The 13,423-nt window shown below is 42.5% G+C and overlaps 3 protein-coding genes across 11 annotated transcripts in view; all 3 read left to right on the plus strand.

The window, feature by feature from the left end:
* Positions 1-13,423, plus strand: part of LOC115568600 (protocadherin gamma-C5-like) — a 281,207-nt gene that overhangs the window by 31,054 nt on the left and 236,730 nt on the right. The window lies entirely within an intron of this gene.
* On the plus strand, positions 5,398-7,998 carry LOC115568612 (protocadherin beta-15-like). The gene has a single exon (XM_030396111.1). It carries the CDS (start codon positions 5,524-5,526, stop codon positions 7,981-7,983), a length of 2,460 nt encoding a protein of 819 aa, XP_030251971.1. The 5' UTR covers positions 5,398-5,523; the 3' UTR covers positions 7,984-7,998.
* LOC115569286 (protocadherin beta-16-like) lies at positions 9,519-12,117 on the plus strand. The gene has a single exon (XM_030397313.1). The coding sequence runs from the start codon at positions 9,703-9,705 to the stop codon at positions 12,115-12,117; it is 2,415 nt and encodes an 804-aa protein (XP_030253173.1). The 5' UTR covers positions 9,519-9,702.

The raw sequence follows: 13,423 nt of genomic DNA on the forward strand, positions 1-13,423 counted from the left end.
CAGCCAAAGTTTAAGCAAGTATATGCTGCACAACGGTTGAAGTTGCAGTATTAAATTTTGATATTTGTGATGGATTTTACAAGCACGTTCAATCTGACTACTGCTATAATCGATAACCTCCTTTGAATAGCACACACCTGGAAAAATAAATCCAGCTTATAATGATTATGTGAACACTTATAAACAATGTTTCCACTGCAAAAATAGTGAAGCCGGTTTCATGTCTCCCTCATTTGTCGCCTTTTGACATTTCTTTCTCCCTGCATGTGGTGCTAAATTGAGTCATGCTGATTACTAATCTAAAAGTCAGAGGTGGGTGACACTGATGAGCATTGTGTTTCATTAACCCCACTTTTTTAAACTTTTTTTTTGACACAATTTTCTATTGCATTTTTAATGGAGTTAGTCAGAGTGTTTGTGCACACATTATTTCATTATTGAACCAAATTGTGATGCATTATTTTTTCAATGAGCAATCAAATTAAGCAGTTGGTGAAGTGGAGTTCAGTGTCCTTTGTGATAGTATATAACATGGGTCGATTTGATTAACAGTTTATGAAGAACGCAATGCAAAATCAGTTTGTCAGTAGTCACTAAATATCACTGGAGCCTCCGCAGATGAAGCAGTCACAACAGTTTGAGTTTTGTCATTTATAGTAATGATCATATTGAACAATATTTTCAATGTTTTCATTATGAGATACAAATAATGACTGTTCAACAATAGGTTTTGCCTTGATATTGCCAGTGGAGTTTTCAACTTGTTTTAGTTTGCGGTGCTATAACTGACTGAAACTCTTGGTGTCACTGTGCACCAACAAAGGCCCAGAGTGTCCGCTGCTTCATCCATTCTTTTCCACCATTGCAAGGCGTTATTGTTGTGCGGTGTGTCTGTAGGTTGGGTAAGGTACAAAAGGCCGACATCGTGGTGATATTTGGATAGTTAATTTCAACGTCCTATGTAACCGTCTTTTTTCACTTCGACTGGCAAGGGAAGGATTAACGCTTGGCCGATCATGAGGAATACAGTGCACAGAGGATTTTCTATGATTCGCTGTTGTGTTTTTCTCCTTTTCATCAGCCCGCGTTTCGCGTACGGAGACGTGAGCTACTCTGTCGCAGAGGAGATGAAACGCGGATCTGTAATTGGAAATATAGGCAAAGATCTCGGCCTCGGGACTGCCACACTTTCCTCGCGTAAAGCTCGCATTGACACGGACAGGAATGACAAGCGGTACTGTGATATTAATCTGAGCACTGGAGATTTGATTGTTACTGACAGGATCGACAGAGAAGGCCTTTGTGGTAAGAAGGCGACTTGCGTTTTAAAAGAGGAGCTTGTTTTGGAAAACCCTTTGGAGCTTCATCGTGTCAGCATCCATGTGCAGGATATAAATGACAACGCCCCGCAGTTCGGTGAAGACTTGATTTCATTTGAAATAACAGAATCAACGATTCAAAGGTAGCTAAATTTCCACTGACTGAAGCCCATGATGCAGATATTGGTACAAATACTGTACAGCGCTACAGTTTACAAAATAATGAGCATTTCACCATTAATGTAGCTACAGAGGGCGGTGGAAGAAAACACTCCGAACTGGTTTTGGTAAAAGAATTGGACCGAGAACAAGAGAAAGAACTGAAACTAGTGCTTACAGCTGTAGACGGTGGTTCCCCACAGAGATCAGGCACTGCGACCATTCACGTCACTGTGCTGGATGCTAATGATAACGCTCCAGTGTTCAGCCAGGCCATTTATAAAGTCAGTCTGCCTGAAAACTCTCCGGTAGATACAGTAGTTGTTACAGTGAGCGCTACTGATGCAGACGAGGGACCCAATGGTGATATTACATACAACTTTGATCATTTATCTGAAGACCATGTCTCTTTGTTCTCCCTTGATCATAAGACCGGAGAGATAAGAGTAGTCGGCTCTGTAGATTATGAGACTGAGACCTCCATTGAACTGCGAGTAAGAGCAAAAGATGGACCAGGTCTTACCTCATATAGTACAGTTATTTTGGATATAACAGATGTCAATGATAACCCACCTGTTATTAGTTTGAAATCACTGACTAACCCCATACCTGAGAACGTGTCACCTGGTACAGAGGTGGGCATCATTAACGTGCAGGACAGAGACTCAGAGAGTAACAGACAGGTCCGCTGCACCATTCAGCAAGGAGCCCCTTTTAATTTGGTTCCTTCTATTAAAAACTATTATTCTCTGGTGACCACAGGACAACTGGACCGTGAACTAGTGTCTGATTACAACATTACAATCACTGCCACTGACGAGGGCTCTCCACCTCTGTCCTCCTCTAAAACTGTTCAGTTATCTGTAGCAGACATCAACGACAACCCACCTGTGTTTGAGGAACAGTCGTACAGCGCTTATGTGAGTGAAAATAACAAACCCGGCTCCACTTTATGTTCCGTTACTGCTCGAGACCCCGACTGGAGACAAAACGGTACAGTGATTTATTCTCTGTTACCCGGTGAGGTGAACGGTGCCCCGGTGTCCTCCTATGTGTCTGTTAACGGAGACACGGGGGTGATCCACGCTGTGAGGTCGTTTGATTATGAACAGTTCAGGAGTTTTAAAGTGCAGGTGATGGCCAGAGACAACGGTTCTCCTCCTCTCAGCAGCAACGTGACCGTCAGTGTGTTCGTGTCGGATGTGAATGACAACTCTCCTCAGATACTGTACCCCGCCCCGGAGGGCAACTCCTTCATGACCGAGCTGGTCCCCAAAGCTGCACACGGAGGCTCTCTGGTGTCCAAAGTGATAGCGGTGGACGCGGACTCCGGACAGAACGCCTGGCTGTCCTATGAAATAGTGAAATCCACTGATCCGGGACTTTTCACTATCGGTGTCCACAGCGGAGAGATCAGGACACAGCGGGACATTTCTGAATCTGACAGCATGAAACAGAACCTTATTGTGGCAGTGAAAGATAACGGACAGCCCTCTCTGTCTGCCACCTGTTCCATGTATTTACTTATTTCTGATAACTTGGCTGAGGTGCCAGAACTGAAGGACATTTCTTATGACGAGAAGAATTCCAAACTGACCTCCTATCTGATCATTGCGCTGGTGTCTGTGTCCACCTTTTTCCTGACCTTCATCATCATCATCCTGGGTGTGAGGTTTTGTCGCAGGAGAAAGCCCAGACTGTTGTTTGATGGAGCGGTCGCCATCCCCAGCGCTTATCTCCCTCCTAATTACGCAGACGTTGACGGCACAGGAACTTTACGCAGCGCTTACAACTATGACGCATACCTGACAACAGGATCTAGAACCAGTGACTTTAAGTTTGTGACATCTTACAATGACAACACACTGCCTGCTGACCAGACTCTGAGGAAAAGTCCATCAGACTTCGCTGATGTGTTTGGAGACTGTGATGGTTCTCCTGAGGTAGGACCACATTTCATTTGACAGACCTCGTATTTTCCACCCTGAGGACGCATTGGTTGTCTTTTAATTTACTATTTTCAGTTGTATTTCTCTAATGTAGTGGTGGCGGTGGTGGTGATGATTATTACACACTCTTTTAACGGCTGTGACGGTTGTTAAGAAACATCTTTATTTTCAAGCCAGATATACTGATAAAATATGCATGTGGCTTGTTGGCCGTCTTTTTGTCTGAGTAGCCTGATCATACGTTTGTTTGTGGTAACAACGCGTGTATAATTCAGAAAAAATGTTTTCTTAATCTGAATCCCAAGCCCGCCAGTGAGCTCGAAATACCAGTTATTTTTAAATGACTAGCATTTACAAACCATTTGTCCTATCCAAAAACTGGCGTAATCGTCAGATTCTCCAGTTTCCGAAGGTACCTGAATGTATCACAAGCGACAAGCGCAACATGTCTAAACAGGCCGGACAAGAGGGGAGAATTTCATCAACCTCGCTTTGATTGCCATGTCTTCTTTGAAAATGTGCAGAAAATAAACCGTTTACTCTATCTAAATTCTGTAAGAAACAAATAATTACTTACTTACAATTACTTACTGCTTTGGGGAAGCCCTGAATGACGGACATACGCCGAGTATACGCGCTTCAAGAATTCTTTGAATATTACGTCCCATGGCATTGTCTTGCAGGCGTAACATGTCTGCTCAGAGCTGATCAGCACCAACGAGCAGGCTGCTCTCAGTGCCTTACAAAACTTGTTTCAGGTCAAATTGAACAACTTATTTTCGTATATTCTATGTTCCTTAGGCCTGAGGTACCTGAAAATGTGGTGTATACACTAATTCCTTATTTTTTCAATTTCTAAAAAAGATAAAATCACAGAAATTCAATTTCCGTTTTTTCTTTTTTCTAATGATTTATAGCTTTTAAATTTTGGTACACTGTATGAAGACATAATTGGGTTACATCAGCCTATAGCTGATGTATCTATAGAGGTGCAGCACTTCACTTTGCAGTGAAAAATGAGACCACAGTGAATAAAAATGTGACAGAAGCAAAAAACGGCCAGAAACTGCTTGGGATTCTGAGGGTTTTAATGTCGTATGTAGATATTTCAGGTCACGTGTATATTTGAGTCGGCTGTTGGTCTATACTTCGTAATATTTTCCTCAAAGTTTTCTGTCCAACACAGCTTCGGAGTCTCTGCTTTTGTCTGTTGAGTAGAGCTGCACCTTGTTCTGTTTCTTGTCTCTGTCCTTGGTGCTGAAGTTGCCTGGTGTTTGTTTGATGTCTTGTCATGAGCACCTTACATTTGTCTTTTATTTCCTCACATTTTAAGCGTTTTACATTACAGTCTGACACTTGTTATTTCCCTTCTGTTTCAATCCCCCATATTACATTTAACTCGAAAACATAATTGATTCTATCAGTGCTAAATAACTTGCATTGTGTCTTCTACTGTTGTCTGGTTGTTTGACTAAATCATCTGTTTTTAATAAGAACTTGATCTGTGATTTAAATGGTCTTTGGAGGACTCTGGAGGTAGATTGTTGCATGTTTCACTACAATATAATTCATTAGAATCTGTTTGATTCTAATTGGAGAGGGAGAGAGGGAAAGGGTGTTTTGCTTCCAAGCGAACCTGTTGTATTTACTGTGTAACACATACAAAGATATATCGGAAAACACTGTTTAACATTTGCTGAACGTTTTCTTTCTACTTTCGAAAAAAGACAACAGGAACATAATCCTGCCCATCAAACCGTATTACACGAACAACATGCCTCTTACTTAACTTTGAAATTATATAAAACTATTTAGCGTCTTGTCACACTTATCAAAAGCTTCATCATATCTCGTTTTTATTAAAACATTGAGGCAACACAACCTGATGATGTGGTAAGAAAATTCCATCACTTTTTATGAAACTGCTATGTTTCATGTTCACTCAAGGTGTCAGTATAGACCAGCTCAGGAGTCAAATATTCAGTCAGCTTTGCACTCCACCCAACATTTGTGGCGACCATCCCTGTGTTCTGTGTAGTCTGCAACACCGACGACAAAGGCCTGGACGAAATTCATCGATTGAATAACGTATTTTAATGTTCGAAGCTGACGTGTTTCAGTTCATGTGGTGCTCTGTGAGGATGATGCATTTACGTAGCGCTCTTCAAAGCTACGGCTTTGTCTTTTTCTTTTATGTGGTGCGCTACGCACACGGAGACCTGAGCTATTCCATACAGGAGGAGCTCAAACGCGGATCTGTTATCGGAAATATCGCAAAGGATCTCGGACTCGAGGTGGCCAGACTGTCTGCACGCAAAGCTCGTGTAGACATGGAAGAAAACGAGATAAAATTTATCGGGATAAACCTTCGAAGCGGGGATTTAGTCGTTGCGGAGAGAATCGACCGAGAAGAGCATTGTGGAGAAAAACCTTCGTGTGTTCTCAAATTCGAGTTACTGTTAGAGAATCCACTGGAGCTCCACCGGTTGTCTCTGCAGGTGCAGGATGTAAACGACAATGCACCAAATTTCCCGAAGGACGTTATTAAACTGGAAATTAGAGAGTCAGCTGCCAAAGGAGCTAGGTATCGTATTAATGCAGCACAAGATGCAGATATAGGCAAGAACTCGGTTGAAAGCTACATTTTGGAACAAAACCCTCATTTTGTGTTCAGTATTCAGACGACAAGTGCTGGCAGTAAATATGGTGAGCTGGTTTTAGATAAAGAATTAGACCGAGAGGAGCAGCAGGAAATGAAATTATTACTGACAGCTGTAGATGGAGGCTCTCCTCAGAGATCCGGGACAGTAGTCATACACGTCATTGTCCTGGATGCTAATGATAACGCCCCAGTGTTCACTGAGGCCGTATATACAGCCACCTTAGCAGAAAACTCACCTATGAAAACTCCAGTTATCACTGTGAGTGCATCAGATGCAGACGAAGGTGTTAATGGAGAGGTTACATATGAATTTAGCCGACTCTCTGACAAATCACAAAAGCTTTTTTCACTCGACGAGAAAACTGGAGAGATCAGTGTGTCAGGTGACATAGATTATGAAGAGGGACGCAAATATGAAGTCTTTGTTGAGGCCAAAGATGGTTATGGTCTCTCTTCTGAAACAAAGGTGATTATTGACATCACTAATGTGAATGACAATGCACCAGTGATATACCTGAAATCGCTGACTAACCCCATACCTGAGAACGTGTCACCTGGTACAGAGGTGGGCATCATTAACGTGCAGGACAGAGACTCAGAGAGTAACAGACAGGTCCGCTGCTCCATCCAGCAAGGAGCCCCTTTTAAGTTGGTTCCTTCTATTAAAAACTATTATTCTCTGGTGACCACAGGACAACTGGACCGTGAACTAGTGTCTGATTACAACATCACAATCACTGCCACTGACGAGGGCTCTCCACCTCTGTCCTCCTCTAAAACTGTTCAGTTATCTGTAGCAGACATCAACGACAACCCACCTGTGTTTGAGGAACAGTCGTACAGCGCATATGTGAGTGAAAATAACAAACCCGGCTCCACTTTATGTTCCGTTACTGCTCGAGACCCCGACTGGAGACAAAACGGTACAGTGATTTATTCTCTGTTACCCGGTGAGGTGAACGGTGCCCCGGTGTCCTCCTATGTGTCTGTTAACGGAGACACGGGGGTGATCCACGCTGTGAGGTCGTTTGATTATGAACAGTTCAGGAGTTTTAAAGTGCAGGTGATGGCCAGAGACAACGGTTCTCCTCCTCTCAGCAGCAACGTGACCGTCAGTGTGTTCGTATCGGATGTGAATGACAACTCTCCTCAGATACTGTACCCCGCCCCGGAGGGCAACTCCTTCATGACCGAGCTGGTCCCCAAAGCTGCACACGGAGGCTCTCTGGTGTCCAAAGTGATAGCGGTGGACGCGGACTCCGGACAGAACGCCTGGCTGTCCTATGAAATAGTGAAATCCACCGATCCGGGACTTTTCACTATCGGTGTCCACAGCGGAGAGATCAGGACACAGCGGGACATTTCTGAATCTGACAGCATGAAACAGAACCTTATTGTGGCAGTGAAAGATAACGGACAGCCCTCTCTGTCTGCCACTTGTTCCATGTATTTACTTATTTCTGATAACTTGGCTGAGGTGCCAGAACTGAAGGACATTTCTTATGACGAGAAAAATTCCAAACTGACCTCTTATCTGATCATCGCGCTGGTGTCTGTGTCCACCTTTTTCCTGACCTTCATCATCATCATCCTGGGTGTGAGGTTTTGTCGCAGGAGAAAGCCCAGACTGTTGTTTGATGGAGCGGTCGCCATCCCCAGCGCTTATCTCCCTCCTAATTACGCAGATGTTGACGCTACAGGAACTTTACGCAGCGCTTACAACTATGACGCATACCTGACAACAGGATCTAGAACCAGTGACTTTAAGTTTGTGACATCGTACAATGACAACACACTTCCTGCTGACCAGACCCTGAGGAAAAGTCCATCAGACTTTGCAGATGTGTTTGGAGACTGTGATGGTTCTCCTGAGGTAGGAACGTTAAACATGTGATTTATCATATGGATCATATTTTTAGAAAAAATGCCACACTTTTTCACTTCTTCAAATGTGAAAAAGCATTTTACCTCAATAGGCATACGATTGATGCATGTTGGCAATTTCTGCTGTGATTATATGATTTTATCCACCTCATTGGTTACAGTAACAGTTATGTTGAACTATTTATCGTTCTTTGAATCACTATCATCTTATATCGCTGATGAATCGGTTCTGAGATGCACTTTGCTTCATTGTGCAATAGTTTTCCACAGATGCCTGTTGGTCCATCCTTATTGCATTTCCTTAATTGAACAGACTTCTAGGCAGTGTTGTTGCTGTGGGTTATGAATCTTGGCACATTTATTGACTCTTTATTTAGTTTGTTCTCATAAAAGGTTTAGTTACTGCCACCATGTTAAAAGGGATGATGGACCAGTTTAATATGCATTTTTGGTGATCGAAAACATTTAAATTGTTGGCACTTTCCTGTAATTTAAGTTCAGCAGTATATTTTTAATGTGTCTTGGTCTCAGTGCTTGTTTTTGTGCGCTTGATTTTTCCAGATTGAGACTTTCTTTCCATTGTCATAGGAAATCGCCCAATATCTTTAAATCATATTTGTGCTCATACTTCTAGGGGTTGTTGTATTTCATTTATGTTGTCCATCATCTTCCTTCTCCTCCAGTGCAATGCTTCTCATATTCAAGGAGTCTTCACATTCAACAAATTCGTAATTGTTTCATCGTATGTTTTTGATGTCATCTTCATATTCCTTGTCCTGTACACTATGCTACCTATTTCCGATTCACGTACATGGCAATTAACTTACTGGTGTTACAGTGCTAAAGAATTTGTTTCCAATATCAGCTGCATTTTGCATTAAAGTTGTCCTGATCGCCCAACTTGTTGAGTTTTGTAAATACACCTCAGTAGTCGACATAACATTTAAATACCGGTGACATAGAGGATAGTGATTCAAATTCTCCAAATCTAATTGTTTTTTGCCCTTGATAACTTATTATTTTTCCATTGTTCTTTGACACTGCTCAGTAAATAAATTTCGGTTCAATAGTTTGTGTGACGCTTCACTCATTCCTGTCAATTTTTAAACACTGTAGTTGATAATTCCACTATTTCAGTGTCCTTACAAATTTTCACAATCTGTGGCCAAAGCAGTTGGCTGAATAGCTGTCACAACATTTCAGGAAACATTTAAGTGCAAACATGTATTCATTCAACACTAAACTATATAGATGTTGTATTATATATCAAGAATAATCTGTTCATGTAGATATGAGTCTATGTTCTCCCACCTAAAAAGCAGCGCATACTATGAAGTACCCTGAGAAAATAATACTGTGTTGGCCCCTTTTTGTCTGATCATTCTGACATATCTTAAAATACCGTATTTCAATTATTTTTTTCCCTTTTAAATGACGTACTTCTCATGCTATTTATATTGGCTTGTGGAGACTCAGCTGTTTGTGGAAGAGTGCACTTTCTATATTACACTCGCGATGTCGCTATGCACCAGCTGTAATAGACTGTGGGACAACATCCACCCACTGTTGTCGACGCATGACGTGACTGAAGGTGCAGCAGTTGATCGAGAGGCAGAGACCTGGTTTGGAGTGTGCTGATTTAGGTTTAAATCCTGGGGTTTAAGTCGTGTTTTTTGCGCTGTGTTCCTGTACACCAACAAGGAAACATTTACTGTTTCAGATCGGCGTCATGGCTGCCATGAGGGGACCCCTATTGCAAAGCTGTGCCGCCGCTCTACTGCTCCTTTCTTTTCGTTTTGCATATGGGGACATTAGCTATTCTTTTCCGGAGGAAATGAAACGCGGATTCGTGATCGGAAATATCGCCAAAGACCTTGGACTTGAAACAAGCAGACTCTCGGCTCGAAAGGCCCGCATTGATACCGATGGAAGTGACACACGTCATTGCGCCATAAACCTCCGTAACGGGGATCTGACTGTTTCCGAGAGGATTGACAGAGAGGGCCTTTGTGGAGACAAAGCATCCTGCGTTTTAAAACAGGAGCTCATGTTAGAGAGTCCTTTAGAATTACATCGAATAAGTCTGCATGTCCAGGATATAAATGATAACTCTCCGCAATTTAATAATGAATTTATCCGTATTGACATAAGAGAATCTGCGGTCAAAGGTGCTCGCTTTCCGATAGAAGAAGCACATGATGCAGATATAGGCAAATACTCGGTCCAGACGTACAACCTCCAAAGTAATGATCATTTTATTCTGAGCGTTGGAACAAATTCTGTGGAGCTTGTCCTGAACAAAGAGCTCGACCGTGAAAACTTAAAGGAAATTAACCTGCTACTTACAGCTCTAGATGGTGGTTCTCCTCAAAGATCAGGTACTGTAGTCATTCACATCACTGTACTGGATGCTAATGATAACGTCCCAGTGTTCAGCCAGGCCGTTTATAAAGCCAGTGTCCCAGAAAACTCCCAGCTTGATACTTTCGTGCTGACAGTTAGTGCTACTGATGCTGACGAAGGACTAAATGGAGATGTTACTTATCATTTTGGACACATTTCAGAAGATGTTAAATCCATGTTTACCATAGATCCGAAAACAGGTGACATAAAATTGACCAAAATGGTGGATTTTGAAACAGCCTCATCGTTTGAACTCCGTGTCACAGCCAAAGATGGTTTGGGATTAACTTCTTATGCCAAAGCCATCATAGATGTTACTGATATAAACGATAACGCCCCGGTTATAAAACTGAAATCCCTGACTAACCCCATACCTGAGAACGTGTCACCTGGTACAGAGGTGGGCATCATTAACGTGCAGGACAGAGACTCAGAGAGTAACGGACAGGTCCGCTGCACCATTCAGCAAGGAGCCCCTTTTAAGTTGGTTCCTTCTATTAAAAACTATTATTCTCTGGTGACCACAGGACAACTGGACCGTGAACTAGTGTCTGATTACAACATTACAATCACTGCCACTGACGAGGGATCTCCACCTCTGTCCTCCTCTAAAACTGTTCAGTTATCTGTAGCAGACATCAACGACAACCCACCTGTGTTTGAGGAACAGTCGTACAGCGCATATGTGAGTGAAAATAACAAACCCGGCTCCACTTTATGTTCCGTTACTGCTCGAGACCCCGACTGGAGACAAAACGGTACAGTGATTTATTCTCTGTTACCCGGTGAGGTGAACGGTGCCCCGGTGTCCTCCTATGTGTCTGTTAACGGAGACACGGGGGTGATCCACGCTGTGAGGTCGTTTGATTATGAACAGTTCAGGAGTTTTAAAGTGCAGGTGATGGCCAGAGACAACGGTTCTCCTCCTCTCAGCAGCAACGTGACCGTCAGTGTGTTCGTATCGGATATGAATGACAACTCTCCTCAGATACTGTACCCCGCCCCGGAGGGCAACTCCTTCATGACCGAGCTGGTCCCCAAAGCTGCACACGGAGGCTCTCTGGTGTCCAAAGTGATAGCGGTGGACGCGGACTCCGGACAGAACGCCTGGCTGTCCTATGAAATAGTGAAATCCACCGATCCGGGACTTTTCACTATCGGTGTCCACAGCGGAGAGATCAGGACACAGCGGGACATTTCTGAATCTGACAGCATGAAACAGAACCTTATTGTGGCAGTGAAAGATAACGGACAGCCCTCTCTGTCTGCCACCTGTTCCATGTATTTACTTATTTCTGATAACTTGGCTGAGGTGCCAGAACTGAAGGACATTTCTTATGACGAGAAGAATTCCAAACTGACTTCTTATCTGATCATCGCGCTGGTGTCTGTGTCCACCTTTTTCCTGACCTTCATCATCATCATCCTCGGTGTGAGGTTTTGTCGCAGGAGAAAGCCCAGACTGTTGTTTGATGGAGCAGTTGCCATCCCCAGCGCTTATCTCCCTCCTAATTACGCAGACGTTGACGGCACTGGAACTTTGCGCAGCGCTTACAACTATGACGCATACCTGACAACAGGATCTAGAACCAGCGACTTTAAGTTTGTGACATCTTACAATGACAACACACTGCCTGCTGACCAGACTCTGAGGAAAAGTCCATCAGACTTTGCAGATGTGTTTGGAGACTGTGATGGTTCTCCTGAGGTAGGAACACATTTCATTTCACTGAACTCGTGACATACAGCCTGAAGGAGCCATAATTGTGTTCTCCCCTGAAATGATTTGTCTCATTCTTCTTTTCCTTGATGTTTGTCGTGATTTAATTGAGCTTCAATCGGTGTTTTGGTTGTTCAGAAGCCATGATGTCAGCTAGATTTTTTTCTGCCATATACACACAACATTTAAATGTTTCTGAGACAGTTATTCATTAGTGTATTTGACTCAATCTGGTTGTTTGTTTGCCCTTTCTGTTTTCTAGTTTGGGAAAGGTTGCTGAATGATACCTTCCTTGTTTCTCTGTCCTTGGTGCTGAACTCAGTTTGATCTGCTGAAACCTTCTTAGAGATGCTTTACATCTATTCTGTACATTGAAGTCATTCTTCTGCTTTGCCTCATGTCGTGTCAATGATTATGCTATGACAGTCAGGTTTTCTTGCTGTGATCTGTTTATACGAAAATGTCGTCTTAATCAGGTCTCATTGAGCGCATTTATCATGGGTTGATTTCTGATTTTAAATTCATGATGTTTATTGTACACAAAGACCTGGTGTAAGAGAAGTATTATGAAATGTAAAATAGAGCCTACGTGTTTAGTTTGTTTTCCTGGTGAATGCTCACCTTCCTAAATCTGGGGATTTTATATTCAGCTATTGATACCTGCAACTGTGAAAATGACACTTCACCTCAGTCATTTTCACATACATTCTTTTACAAACTGTGCACTATTTTAGTTTTTTATTCTATAACTTGTTTTTTTGACACATGCCAAATCTTGGCATTGCAGTATTCATCGCACAAATGCCAGCAGGGTAGATGAAGTGTAAATAGTTGAAGTCAACTTTTGACAGTGCAGCTCACAGAAATACCAGCATCATCCTAAAAGGTAGACTCCGTTGTTGTTCATGCTGATCCACTATTGTTTCCAAAACCAACAAACAAAACATGTTCTGGAGCATAGCAATGTGTTGAAATGTTGTTTGAGGCGATAAGGTTTTGAGTCTATTTTCCTCCACCTGGTCACGCTTGCACTTTTTTTGATGTTTTATGTGCCAGTGAGGGAAAACCTTTATCTTTATCCTCCTCGTTTCTCTGTCCTTGGTCCTGAACTCCGTTTCATCTGTCAAAGCATTTTCAGTGGTAGTTTACCTCTCTGTTTTTGCGGTTCTCACTCTTTGTCTTTGCTGAAATTGGTTTTAGTAAGGCAATGGGAAAATGGGTTCTCTGTGATTAGGCTACCCAAATTTGCTGATGTCCCTCTAAATGATTGATTAAGTAGTGATATTAATTTAGTAAAGGATTGATATCTGCCTTCCTTGAAATATGC

The sequence above is a fragment of the Sparus aurata genome, chromosome 18 (assembly GCF_900880675.1).
Source record: "Sparus aurata chromosome 18, fSpaAur1.1, whole genome shotgun sequence".
Lineage (NCBI taxonomy): Eukaryota > Metazoa > Chordata > Actinopteri > Spariformes > Sparidae > Sparus > Sparus aurata.

Bases quoted from the DNA above. Each gene is read 5' to 3' on its own strand.
- LOC115569286 (XM_030397313.1), top strand. From the start codon at position 9,703: ATGGCTGCCATGAGGGGACCCCTATTGCAAAGCTGTGCCGCCGCTCTA.
- LOC115568612 (XM_030396111.1), top strand. From the start codon at position 5,524: ATGTTCGAAGCTGACGTGTTTCAGTTCATGTGGTGCTCTGTGAGGATG.